General features: G+C 42.3%; 3 protein-coding genes and 1 non-coding gene across 4 annotated transcripts in view; all 4 read right to left on the bottom strand.

Annotated features, from left to right (window-relative positions):
* LOC121567435 (mitochondrial import inner membrane translocase subunit TIM50-like) overlaps positions 1–4748 on the bottom strand; it is a 33524-nt gene extending 28776 nt beyond the window's left edge. Inside the window, exon 1 of the mRNA XM_045220838.1 lies at positions 4492–4748. Coding sequence (XP_045076773.1) covers positions 4492–4728 — 237 coding nt within the window. The 5' untranslated portion in view covers positions 4729–4748. The remainder of the gene's footprint in view (positions 1–4491) is intronic.
* A 769-nt stretch (positions 4749–5517) lies between these two features.
* On the bottom strand, positions 5518–7952 carry LOC121567434 (ras-related protein Rab-1A-like). The gene is made up of 4 exons (XM_041877475.2): positions 6917–7952; positions 6715–6810; positions 6465–6596; positions 5518–6282 (listed from the first exon to the last, which is right to left on the bottom strand). Exons 1-4 carry the CDS (start codon positions 6944–6946, stop codon positions 6058–6060), a joined length of 483 nt encoding a protein of 160 aa, XP_041733409.1. The 5' UTR covers positions 6947–7952; the 3' UTR covers positions 5518–6057.
* Positions 7953–8039: 87 nt separating this feature from the next.
* Positions 8040–11917, bottom strand: LOC121567433. The gene is made up of 5 exons (XM_041877474.2): positions 11653–11917; positions 10357–10588; positions 9687–10142; positions 9491–9544; positions 8040–9381 (listed from the first exon to the last, which is right to left on the bottom strand). Exons 2-5 carry the CDS (start codon positions 10493–10495, stop codon positions 8906–8908), a joined length of 1125 nt encoding a protein of 374 aa, XP_041733408.1. The 5' UTR covers positions 10496–10588; positions 11653–11917; the 3' UTR covers positions 8040–8905.
* Positions 11918–12127: 210 nt separating this feature from the next.
* trnar-ucg lies at positions 12128–12200 on the bottom strand. Its single transcript has one exon. It is a non-coding gene; the product is annotated as a tRNA-Arg (tRNA).
* Between the last annotated feature and the right edge of the window lie 399 nt (positions 12201–12599).

Genomic DNA, 12599 nt, shown 5'->3' with positions numbered 1-12599 from the left:
GACTATGCTTCTAGTTTATACACTACCGGTCAAAAGTTTTAGAACACCTACTCATTCATGGGTTTCTCTTTATTTTTTACTATTTTCTACATTATATAACAATAGTGAAGACATCAAAACTATGAAATAACACATATGGAATCAAGTAGTAACCAAAAAAAGTGTTAAACAAATCAAAATATATTTTTATATATTTGGGAGTCTTCAAATAGCCACCCTTTGCCTTGACAGCTTTGCACACTCTCAACCAGCTTCATGAGGTAGTCACCTGGAATGCATTTCAATTAACAGGTGTGCCTTCTTAAAAGTTAATTTGTGGAATGTATTTCCTTCTTAATGTGTTTGAGCCAATCAGTTGTGTTGTGACAAGGTGGGGGGGTATACAGAAGATAGCCTTATTTGGTAAAGACCAGTAATATTATTCAAAAATAAGCAAAGAGAAACAACAGTCCATCATTACTTTAAAACATGAAGGTCAGTCAATACTGAACATTTCAAGAACTTTTAAAGTTTCTTCAAGTGCAGTCGCAAAAACCATAAAGCGCTATGATGAAACTGGCTCTCATGAGGACCACCACAGGAATGGAAGACCCAGAGTTACCTCTGCTGCAGAGGATAAGTTCATTAGAGTTACCAGCCTCAGAAATAGCCCAAATAAATGCTTCAGAGTCCAAGTCACTGACATCTCAACATCAACTGTTCAGAGGGGACTGTGTGAATCAGGCATTCATGGTTGAATTGCTGCAAAGAAACCACTACTAAAGGCCACAAATAATAAGAAGAGACTTGCTTGGGCCAAGAAACACGAGCAATGGACATTAGACCGGTGGAAATTTGTCCTTTGGTCTGGAGTCCAAATTTGAGATTTTTGGTCCCAACCGCCGTGTCTTTGTGAGACGCTGTGTGGGTGAACAGATGATCTCTGCATGTGTATTTCCCACCGTAAAGCATGGAGGAGTAGGTGTTATGGTGTGGGGGTGCTTTGCTGGTGACACTGTCTGCGATTTATTTAGAATTCAAGGCACACTTAACCAGCATGGCTAACACAGCATTCTGCAGCGATACGCCATCCCATCTGGTTTGGTCTTAGTGGGACTATCATTTGTTTTTCAACAGGACAACGACCCAACACAACTCCAGGCTGTGTAAGGGCTATTTTACCAAGAAGGAGAGTGATGGAGTGCTGCATCAAATGACCTGGCCTCCACAATCCCCCGACCTCAACCAAATTAATTAAATAATCGAGAATTTCAACAAGCATTTTGCTACAGCTGGCCATGCTTTCCATCTGGCTACCACTACCCCGGCCACCAACTCTGAACCCTCAGCTGCAACTTGCCCATGCCCCCCCCCGCTTCTCCTTCACACAAATTCAGACAGCTGATGTTTTGAAAGCGCTGCAAAATCTGGACCCCTACAAATCAGCTGGGCTAGACAATCTGGACCCTTTCTTTCTAAAACTAGCCGCCGAAATTGTCGCAACCCCTATTACTAGTCTGTTCAACCGCTCTTTCATAACGTCTGAGATCCCCAGAGATTGGAAAGCTGCCGCGGTCATCCCCCTCTTCAAAGGGGGTGACACTCTAGATCAATCCTGCCCTGCCTTTCGAAAGTATTTGAAAGCCAAGTTAACAAACAGATCACCGACCATTTCGAATACCACCGTACCTTCTCCGCTATGCAATCCGGTTTCCGAGCTGGTCATGGGTGCACTTCAGCCACGCTCAAGGTCCTAAACGATATTATAACCGCGATTGATAATAGACAGTACTGTGCAGCCGTCTTCATCGACCTGGCCAAGGCTTTCGACTCTGTCAACCACCGCATTCTTATTGGCAGACTAAATAGCCTTGGTTTCTCAAATGACTGCCTCGCCTGGTTCACCAACTACTTCTCAGATAGAGTTCAGTGTGTCAAATCGGAGGGCCTGTTGTCTGGACCTACGGCAGTCTCTATGGGGGTGCCACAGGGTTCAATGATTGGGCCGACACTTTTCTCCGTGTATATCAATGATGTCGCTCTTGCTGCTGGTGACTCTCAGATCCACCTCTACGCAGACGACACCATTTTGTATACATCTGGCCCTTCATTGGACACTGTGTTAACAAACCTCCAAACGAGCTTCAATGCCATACAACACTCCTTCAGTAGCCTCCAACTGCTCTTAAACACTAGTAAAACTAAATGCATGCTTTTCAATCGAGCGCTGCTGGCACCCGCCCACCCGACTAGAATCACCACTCTCGACGGGTCTGACCTAGAGTATGTGGACAACTACAAATACCTAGGTGTCTGGTTAGACTGTAAACTCAACTTCCAGACTCACATAAAGAATCTCCAATCCAAAGTTAAATCTAGAATCGGCTTCCTATTTCGCAACAAAGCCTCCTTCACTCATGCTGCCAAACATGCCCTCGTAAAACTGACTATCCTACCGATCCTTGACTTCGGCGATGTCATTTACAAAATAGCCTCCAGCACTCTACTCAGCAAATTGGATGTAGTCTATCACAGTGCCATCCGTTTTGTCTCCAAAGCCCCATACACTACCCACCACTGTGACCTGTACGCTCTTGTTGGCTGGTCCTCACTACATGTTCGTCGTCAAACCCACTGGCTCCAGGCCATCTATAAATCACTGCTAGGCAAATCCCCGCCTTATCTTAGCTCATTGGTCACCATAGCAGCACCCACCCGTAGTCTGCGCTCCAGCAGGTATATCTCACTGGTCATTCCCAAAGCCAACACCTCCTTTGGCCGCCATTCCTTCCAGTTCTCTGCTGCCAATGACTGGAACGAATTGCAAAAATCTCTGAAGCTGGAGACTCTTATCTCCCTCAACTTTAAGCATCAGTTGTCAGAGCACCTTACCGATCACTGCACCTGTACACAGCCCATCTGAAATTAGCCCACCCAACTACCTCATCCCTATATTGTTATTTCTTTTGCTCTTTTGCTCCCCAGTATCTCTATTTGCACATAATCTCTTGCACATCTAGCATTCCAGTGTTAATACTATTGTAATTATTTTGCACTATAGCCTATTTATTGCCTTACCTCCATAACTTGCTACATTTGCACACACTGTATATATATTTTCTGTTGTATTTTTGACTTTATGTTTTTTACCCCATATGTAACTCTGTGTTGTTGTTTTTATTGCACTGCTTTGCTTTATCTTGGCCAGGTCGCAGTTGTAAATGAGAACCTGTTCTCAACTGGCTTACCTGGTTAAATAAAGGTGAAAAAAAATAATAATAATTTGAGATGGTTTGGGTTGAGTCGGACCGCAGAGTGAAGGAAAAGCAGCCAACAAGTGCTCAGTATATGTGGGAACTCATTCAAGACTGTTGGAAAAGCATTCCAGGTGAAGCTGGTTGAGAGAATGCCAAGTGTGTGCACAGCTGTCAAGGCAAAGGGTGGCTATTTGAAGAATCTCATAAAATATATTTTCATTTGTTTAACACTTTTTTGGTTAATACAAGTTTCCATGTGTTATTTCATAGTCTTGATGTCTTCACTATTATTATACAATGTAGAAAATTGTAAAAAATAAAGAAAAACCCTTGAATGAGTAGGTGCTCTAAAACTTTTGACCGGTAGTGTATATACACATCAAATTGTGACAATAAGATTAATCAGTGTGTGTGCCGGAAATGCATTGGGGGCGCGGAGAGTATACCTGACCTTCAAAAATCGAGAAAAACCTTGACCCATACCATGCATTTAATGTAATGTTAGCCTTGTACAGAAACCTTGATGTGTGAAAAATAAATAATAGACGGTGGCTGAATATGGGAGTATACGTGCTGGTTAGCTGTATATCTAGGTAAAGCAAGTTAGCTTGGCTAGGGGATGAATCCACTACCTACTTGGTAGCTAGCTGGCTAGTATCGTAAGGCTAGTTTATCTCGTGGAATATGCCTGGGTGTGTTACATGTGAAAGTAAACTGATGAGCTAACGTTAGCTAACTAGTTGGGGAACACTCATTCAGTTGCAATTGAAAACTAACTAGCTAATTATTACAGCCAGTAGCAAAGGCATTGTTGGTAGGCTAGCTAGTTGACTGGATACAGCCAGTTGGATGACAGGGTCCGTGCTATCCGGGATCCTCCGGACGTCACTACCCTAATTAAAATGGTTTAGCTAAGGGTTAGGGTATGGGTAAAGGTTTATAGTCAAGGATCCCGGATTGCACTGACCTGGATGACAGGCTAGCCTAGCTCAACATGCTATTCCGACGAGTTCATTCATTCAGTCAAATAACGGGGTGTAAATGGAAAATAATACCGTTAGTGTCGTAAGAGACCCGGAGTTTCAACAAACTGGAAATGACAACTCATGAAAACCAAACCAGCTGATTTATTACATGTTTTTTTTGTTTTTTTTGCCTTGCTTGTTAAAAGTATGGCTATCTAGCTAACGTTACCCAATCAGGCAGGGGGGAATGTCAGTTAGCTAGTTAACGTTACCTAGCTAGCTTGACTCACCTGACTCTTCTGTTGCTGCTGAAGCCTCTCTTGCAAGATTGCTTGAGCGAGTCCACCTGTAGCACTGCCCTCTCCTGTTGGCTTCTCCGTGGAAAGTGCCCGAATCAAGTCCACTACTGCTGGGGTTGAACCCCCTCTGCCCCCGTTCCTGAGCGTGAGGAGGCCCCTGCTCGCCCGGACACACATGGGGAACATAGACGTCGCGGACATCTTGAATGGGAAAGAGCCGGTGAACATAGCGCGAGTGAAAAGGACAAACGCACCTGATTGGCTTAGGTTACTCTGAGCGACAGCCATAAGGCGCAATAAAAATCGTTAACGGTCACGTGGAACAAAATACGGCGATACTTACAGCGTTTTCTCCAATCGTAACAAATATTTAATTGAACTTCGAATGCAACCCAACATGTCAATCATGACTGATGGCAATGCCCGAAGTCTGTTAAAAATACATCCCCTACCCAGAAGGTTTTTACAGAACTGTAGACTAATACACACAACAAATTGTATTTTATATTGCTGTACCACTCTAATTCCCTTCGCACAGTCTAAATTGTATTAAATTAATGTAGTATTTTATAAGACATGGCAAACTTAGCTTGCACTGATTTGTCTTTCAAATGTTAAACTTTTAGGCCCCTATGTAATAAATTATGATTTTCGCAGAGCATAGCAACAATCATTATCTTAATTTCTTCCTTTCATGTTGCTTCTATTTTGCGTTTCTATATCTAATATATATGACCACTAGAGGGCAGCCATAACAACACAGTAGCATCTGCTTCAGATTATGGGTGTTGCACCCACAGAACTAGAACGATTCTGTTTCTATGGTTGCACCGACCATACCAGAGATGATTTGCCACAGTTGTACCTGTGGACCACTCTATTTGTGGACATTACACATTACTCATCATATTATTTGAAGAGTTCAGTTGATCAAATTGTTCATATACATCAACAAGTTTCAAGCAACAACAGTGCATTATGCATAAAAACAATCAAGAAAACAAATTAAGCCACAAATGTATAATTTATTGTCATCATTAAACAACAAACGTTAATCAAAAAGTGTTTAACACAAGAAAAAATAAGTTGTTGACCACCCATGGTAACCAAAATAATAAATTATTCACAAATGTTAGAGATAAAATGACACCCTAAATTCACCTTACAAGTTCAAATCATCAAGCAAACATTCACCTATCCTGGATCCCCACATGGATCAACTGTTGTTTCACATGTTCGATACCCAGGCCATTCAAAGGTAGCATGGTTGCTGTCTCTGTTCAGCTATTACATTCCACTCCTTGTACTCCATGTCATATGCCAAAGACTCTTTGGCATATGACACAAGGAGTGGAATGTTACATAGACTGGTACCCAGACTAATTCAAAGGGTGCCTTTCAGCGGGCCATATTCTCTGCATTAATGGAACAGGCTACCGCATAACTATTGCATAGCTGTTCTCACAACGATCAATTACCATCTCTGAACAAAACAAAAGTAAAAGAAGATAGTGTCCAAACTCATTGATTATCTTATGCTGTAGTTTGTGTATGGCATTAGCAACAAGAATTCCCCTCCCCTGCAGTAGCCTTGTCTTTCCCCCCGGGCCAAAGGGGTGCACTGTTTATCTTGTTGCCCACTTTAGCAGCCTCACTCTGAACACCATCACTTCCAACACGGTTCTGTATTTCAGAGGCCATGGTTAAAAATGATTTCTCTACATTATCAGCATTCTTCGCACTGGTCTCCAGGAATGGAATCTTTAGGGACAAAGCAAATTCCTGAAGCAATCGTACAAACAAAAAGAGAGAGCAGAATTTTATGACATTTACCACGACACAACAGAACAAAAGCACAATAACGTGTGATTAGCATGTCTATGACTGACAGTCATTTGTAGTTAACGAGGAATCAATTGTGCATTGGTGTAGCAAGCATTTTATGAGGGAGAACAGACACTTACTTGACCAGTGGCATAGTCCACTACCTTTTTAGAGACCAAGTCACACTTGTTTCCCACAAGCAACTTGGAGACATTTTCACACGCATAGCGGTCAATCTCCTCCAACCACTGCTTCACGTTGTTAAAGGACTCCTGGCAAAATAGTTGAAATCTCAAACATATAGTTTTATCTCTAACTCTGGTACATTGCGATGCAATAGATGTGTCAATCCAGCGCATAGAGAGGAAGTGTTCAAATACACTGTGTTACCTGATCAGTGACATCATACACAATGATGATCCCATGTGCTCCTCTGTAGTAGCTGGATGTGATGGTCCGGAACCGCTCTTGTCCAGCTGTGTCCCACTAGGAGAGAGAAATCAAACAGTTAGAACTTACAAACAAGCCTTACCCATCCTCAAAATGTACAACTGGAGCTATAACAGAATTTGTCTTATAAACATGTATTTACAATTTGTAGTTTGACAGTCTTCCCATCCATTTCAATGGTTCTGATCTTAAAGTCGACCCCGATTGTGCTGATGTAGCTCTCTGTGTAGGTGTCATCCTGAGGAGTAGACAGCTGAGCAGTGTTATTAGTTACAATGGGAGAATGGCTGAACAAACCTTCAAACAGTGGTTAATTACTGGGTTGGATGATGTTTTGCAGTCTCCTTTCCACAAAGGAAATGGCCTTCGCTTTCTGTTTACTCTAGACTCTGCCATATGGGACACCAAAGATTGTGTGTATTCTATTTTAACACAATGCCTACCGCAAACCGCAAGAGCAGGCAAGACTTGCCGACACCAGAGTCTCCTATAAGAAGCAGCTTGAACAGGTAGTCGCTGAGAAAGACATTACAACATTATTATTTAGGTTGATTATATCATCAAGTAGGATAAATTAACACACCATTGATAGACGGAAGATGCACTATTGTTATTGCATACAGGCTCTGCAGAAACACACACACAGCTGTCAGCCTCCCATGTCTTTAGTATTTGTTGGATCGGCCAAGTTATCTTAAGGGCCGAAGAGTTTTCCAAAGCAACAAAAGAAAACCCAAACAAACAAAAGTTGACTCCCATTTCACAACAGCCATTGGCCTAAAAGTTGGAAAATGTGTCCCAAATTCAGAGGGCATTTTATTCTCCTACAAACCTAAAGGGACCTTTAACTGTAGCTCCAATGTTTCCAAGACAATAGCCTACCTAAACATGAGACCACATCCTGCTTCGACAACCGTACAAATAATGCTACAATACCATTGTCACTCACAACTCATCACTACTTACTATTCATGATTCATGGCCAGATAGCTGGATCCAGAGGGCAGAAGGTAAAAAAAAAGGAATAACTGTGAACAGAATGTCTGTGTTATCTTTGGCTTTTCACAGATGCGTTGTGTTTCGTCCTTCAGAGGGCAAACAGCACCAGCACCTTGCATGATGAGCCAGGAGTCCTATCATTTATTAAAGCCTAAGATCATGTTTCAATGTTGTCAGTACCTGGGTCTTAAAGCTGTAGCTTGGTTTAGCTTGGGAAGTGACTGATCACAGATCCCATACATTCATTCGCTGCCTCCAGGAACAAATAAGTTCAAAACAGGTTGTTTTATTCTCAAGATTTGGTTGAAGGAGTCACACATTACAGTACAGTAGTCTATAGTATGTTTTAAAAATCATTCAGTCTGGAAAAACTAAAAGTTAATTGAAGTTCAGTGAAAAGGTTACTTTTTCATAAAAACATTTCTTCAGCATTGACAAAATATAACAACAAAATTCCCAAAACTTTCCTAAAAAGTTGAACACTCAATATAATTTAAACTCAATACAAAATGAAAATACATTAAATTGAAGTGCAAATGCTACAAATATTGCCAGTTTCTATTTAGTCGTCTCGTAGTTGTAGTGGGATTTATTGCCAGTTTAAAAACCAAACCACCTAACCTTTGGATAGTAATATGACAGAGGTTGGCAGATGAAAACTCATTCATACTTTCCACATGTACAGTATGTGCTATGAAGCCATGTAAAACAAAACAGGAGCAGATCAACAGTTCGCTTACACTCGAAAAGCATTTTTAGAGTATTGCACAAGTTTTTCTCTGACAAACATCCTTGCAATGTCCACTCTTGCTTCATTCAGTAAAAAGAAAAGAAAAAAAGAATGTGATTTACCATAATTCTGGAACCATGACACGTGGATGCATTGCTCTTTGTCATCAAAAGTAACACAAACCAGTCACTAGTTAGAAGGCTCCTCTCCAGTATATAAAGATATTCATAATTTTATTTTGGCTTCCTGCTATTCAGTACTCTCTATACTAGTGGCAGCATACTCATTCTCAAGGTGAATCAGCAAACAGTATTAATGACATGATCCCAGTACACGGGCAAGCACTTCACAGGTAGGGTCTGTGTGTGTGTGTTGTGTTGGGTTCTGTAGGTGAACTGGGAGTTAAGGCGGTGGGTGGCAATTGACCTTGTCCCGCAGGAGAGCCAGGGCACTGGTGGAGAAGTCTCGCAGGACGCTCACAGTCTCTCGCTGCATCTGCAGGGAGTCGCGTACAAACTCCTGCTGCGACTCCACCAGCTGCTGCACGGACTGGGCCAGGGCCCCCAGAGACCCTGACACGGCCCCTAGCAGGGCAGTAGTGGCCTGCTGCTCCTTGAGACTGAGGGAGGCACTGTGGGCTAGCTGCTTCCGGATTGCCCCCTGCCCCATGACTGACCCTGGAGAGGTGGAAGAGGAGGGAGGAGCAGGGAGACAGGAAGAGGGAGCTGGGAGGGAGGACGAGGAGGTAGCCATGGAAGAATACATAGCGGTGGAAGAGGCAGCGAATCTGGAGTAGGTGCGACGAGGCTCAGCAGGAGGGTGGAAGGAGCCCATGTGCCGCGGCACCTCTTCTAGGTCCTCGAATCCCAGACTGTTGTCTATGGGTAATACACAAACACAACGTGATTACACATAGATGCATAATTACACAGAAACATAGGTGCAAACACATTTACCAACAATAAAGCGAGAGAGAAAGAGTTTTACCTTCATCGACTGGTGTCATGAATGAAAAATCATGAGATGACTGAGAAGGATCCCCTACAAGGACAAGAAAAACAATATGACAAGGGAGATAATCAGAATCAATACAATGTGAATAGTGTGTTGAGTGCATGAGTGTTGGGGAGAAAGAGCTCATGAGAAGAGGAGAAATGTTGTTCTGAATACAGGAAAGACTCACGGCCAAATGGCATCCGAGAGAACATGCCATAATCTTTATCTGGAGTTGAGAAAGACGAGCCCATGGCGTGGGGGCTGGTGCCAGGCATACCCATATGATGAAGGCCAGCCATACCATTAGAGGTGCCAGAGAAGCGAGTTGACATCTCCGACATGTCACCAAAGTCATTCTCCTCAGGTTCATTATTCATACTGCCCATGGTGGCCTTGTTCGGAGGGGACATGGTTAGTATCACGTGCACCATTTTCTCCACTGGCGACAGGTTCTGGGAGATACGGACACCATTAGGCCCTCGCATTGCCACCATCCTGCGCTTGGCGTCGCACTTTAGGTCCGCCCACTTCTTGACGATCTCCATGACCTCCCGTTGGCACTCGCTGATTTTGTTGATGCGAATCGCAATGTCCGCCCATGTTCGCTTCCTCAGGTCTGACGAGGCGCCTTGATTGAACTTGCCTGTGGTGGGTGACAAACGCAGATAATAGCACTCCAAGGAATAAAAGGCAAACAGAGAATAAAAAACAAACAAATGCAAAGTGAACATATGTCTATTTTGAGTGCTTCATGCTGATCATGACCAAAGGCCTCACACAATACCATGCATAAACTTCATAAATGATCAAATTCATGTAATTTGTGCACACAGTACACACTGAGTGGAGGTACTTACTTACGAGGATGTGCCTGTTTCTTTTGACTTCAGTCAGCAGCAGGTGGACTTCATCGAAGGTGAAGCGTGACTTCCTTTTCTTCATGGGCAAGTTGCCACCAAGTTCCTCTATTTCGCTATAGGTGAATTTGAAATTCATGTTGCACCCCTAACGGCCCTTGGCCTGTCCTGTTTACACGCCCAAGAGATAGCCACCTATACCTGAGAGGGCACCACCCCTGGCACTGCCAGCCTGCAGGAGAGAACAAAATGTAAACCACAGTGCACTCCACTGATAGGAATCCCTGTGTAAAGACGTTATTGTTATAAGACTGTGTAGCTCAGTTCGTAGAGCATGGTGCTTGCAACGCTAGGATAGTGGGTTTGATTTCCAAGACCATGCCTATGTAAAAATGTATGCACGCATGACTGTAAGTTGCTATGGATAAAAGCATCTGCTAAATGGCATATATTATTTATTATTATGCATATATTATAGATTAAAGAAAAGAGTGCATTGAATTTATAAAATGTTTTGGGGAGAATTTGTTCTGTGGGAAAATAATATGCCGTAATCAATGGGTAGACCAGGGATCCATCCTTAAGTGTGCCTAAAATTTGACTTCTGTAATTTTTTTTATTTTACCTTTATTTAACCAGGTAATGCATCAACCTCTTCATAAAGGCATACATTCCAGTAGTCAGGACACCATGATTTACTATTGCCGATAATACCTGACAACTGACATAATAGTTAATTGTAAAAATTTAAATACAACTCTGCATGGGAATTAAATGTGGGTATTTGTCTTTAAATTAACCATTTGTATAATTAGTAGCTTCAATCTCACACTCTCTTGCTAGGCCAATGAGCATTATGCTTCCTGGTTCTTTGTTGAGCCCCCTTGAGTACTCTACGCTGAATTTAGCCAGCTACAGTAGCTATTTTGCTGTACAACGAATGCCAGTGTTTTCAACCACGGTAAACCTGCATCATGCCATGCAACGAAGGGGACAAAATACAAATTAAAAACGAACACAGATCTTTACCAATTTGTTGTGGATATACTGATAAGACAATTGCGAGCTTTTCCTATGCATTCTGCCTAGCTAGCTACCATTTTGAAGGAACGTTGGCTAATGTTGGTCGCTAGGTCGGTAGCTAGCGCTCTAGCTAGCTAGCTAGGTCGTCCGCGTTTGTTTGCAGATTGTTTATAGATATTGAAACTTTAAATAGCTTAGTAATTAATCACCTTGACAAAAGAGTTAACAATAACAAATGTGAAGTTGTGATTCATTGGATATAGCAGGAATTACCAATAGAATGACGAATGTTTTTTCTCCTCTTGCAGTGTAGCTTCATAAACTTCGCACAGACGACGAGAAGAACGCTGAGTTGCGCAGACTCTGATCGCACTTTTCCATGACCCACAGGCGGATACGAGCGCAACATGTACGAAATCTTACCAGAATACGAATTTGGGATGATGCCAGGAATGGCCACATTACAGTTCAACGTGCATCAGTCACTGCTACTATTGTTACAAATAACGTACAGTAATTGATTGAACGAGTACACACCCTGTGGTGACATTTGTCAACCAAGTAATGTAGCTACTAAAACACATGAAGGTCTTAAATACTAGGCTACTAAATTATAAGAATATACCATACACGAGCGGAAATCGTACAGTAGTCAATCTAAAACGAAATAAGCGCTATTTGCCAACGATCCTACCTTTCCCAGTGACATTGGGAACTTGTCTTAATAAATAAGGCTAGAGCAATTAAACGACCACGAAGGGACTCGAACCCTCAATCTTCTGATTCGAAGTCAGACGCCTTATCCATTAGGCCACGCGGTCTAATGAATAAGGCACCTTCACTCTCCATTTAAAGCTAGCTAGGCATGTAACAAAACATACCTGTGTTGACATAAAGAATTATCCATATTTTAAATGTGACATTAATTTAACATTTTATACACAATTACAATCTCTGTCCATATTTTTTCAGTTTGAAGTTTGCGAATGAACACCACAACATCAGAGGGATGTAATAGGGGGACGGGAAGGGGGATGTGGGCCTAGTCTACTTGATGTTATGACAATTAGGAAATTGTGCGATAGAAACCCAGCTATATTGAAGTGCTAATATAGTCTTAACCAAAACTCAAACATATCAATTGCTAGATACATGTAGATGTCCAGTTCACAATCTCAACACAGCCTACATGGGAGAATGTGTCTACCATCAAGCAAATC

The sequence above is a fragment of the Coregonus clupeaformis genome, chromosome 6 (genome assembly GCF_020615455.1).
Source record: "Coregonus clupeaformis isolate EN_2021a chromosome 6, ASM2061545v1, whole genome shotgun sequence".
NCBI lineage: Eukaryota > Metazoa > Chordata > Actinopteri > Salmoniformes > Salmonidae > Coregonus > Coregonus clupeaformis.
Note: the sequence above shows the minus strand (reverse complement) of the source record. Positions and strands in the feature narration are given on the sequence as shown.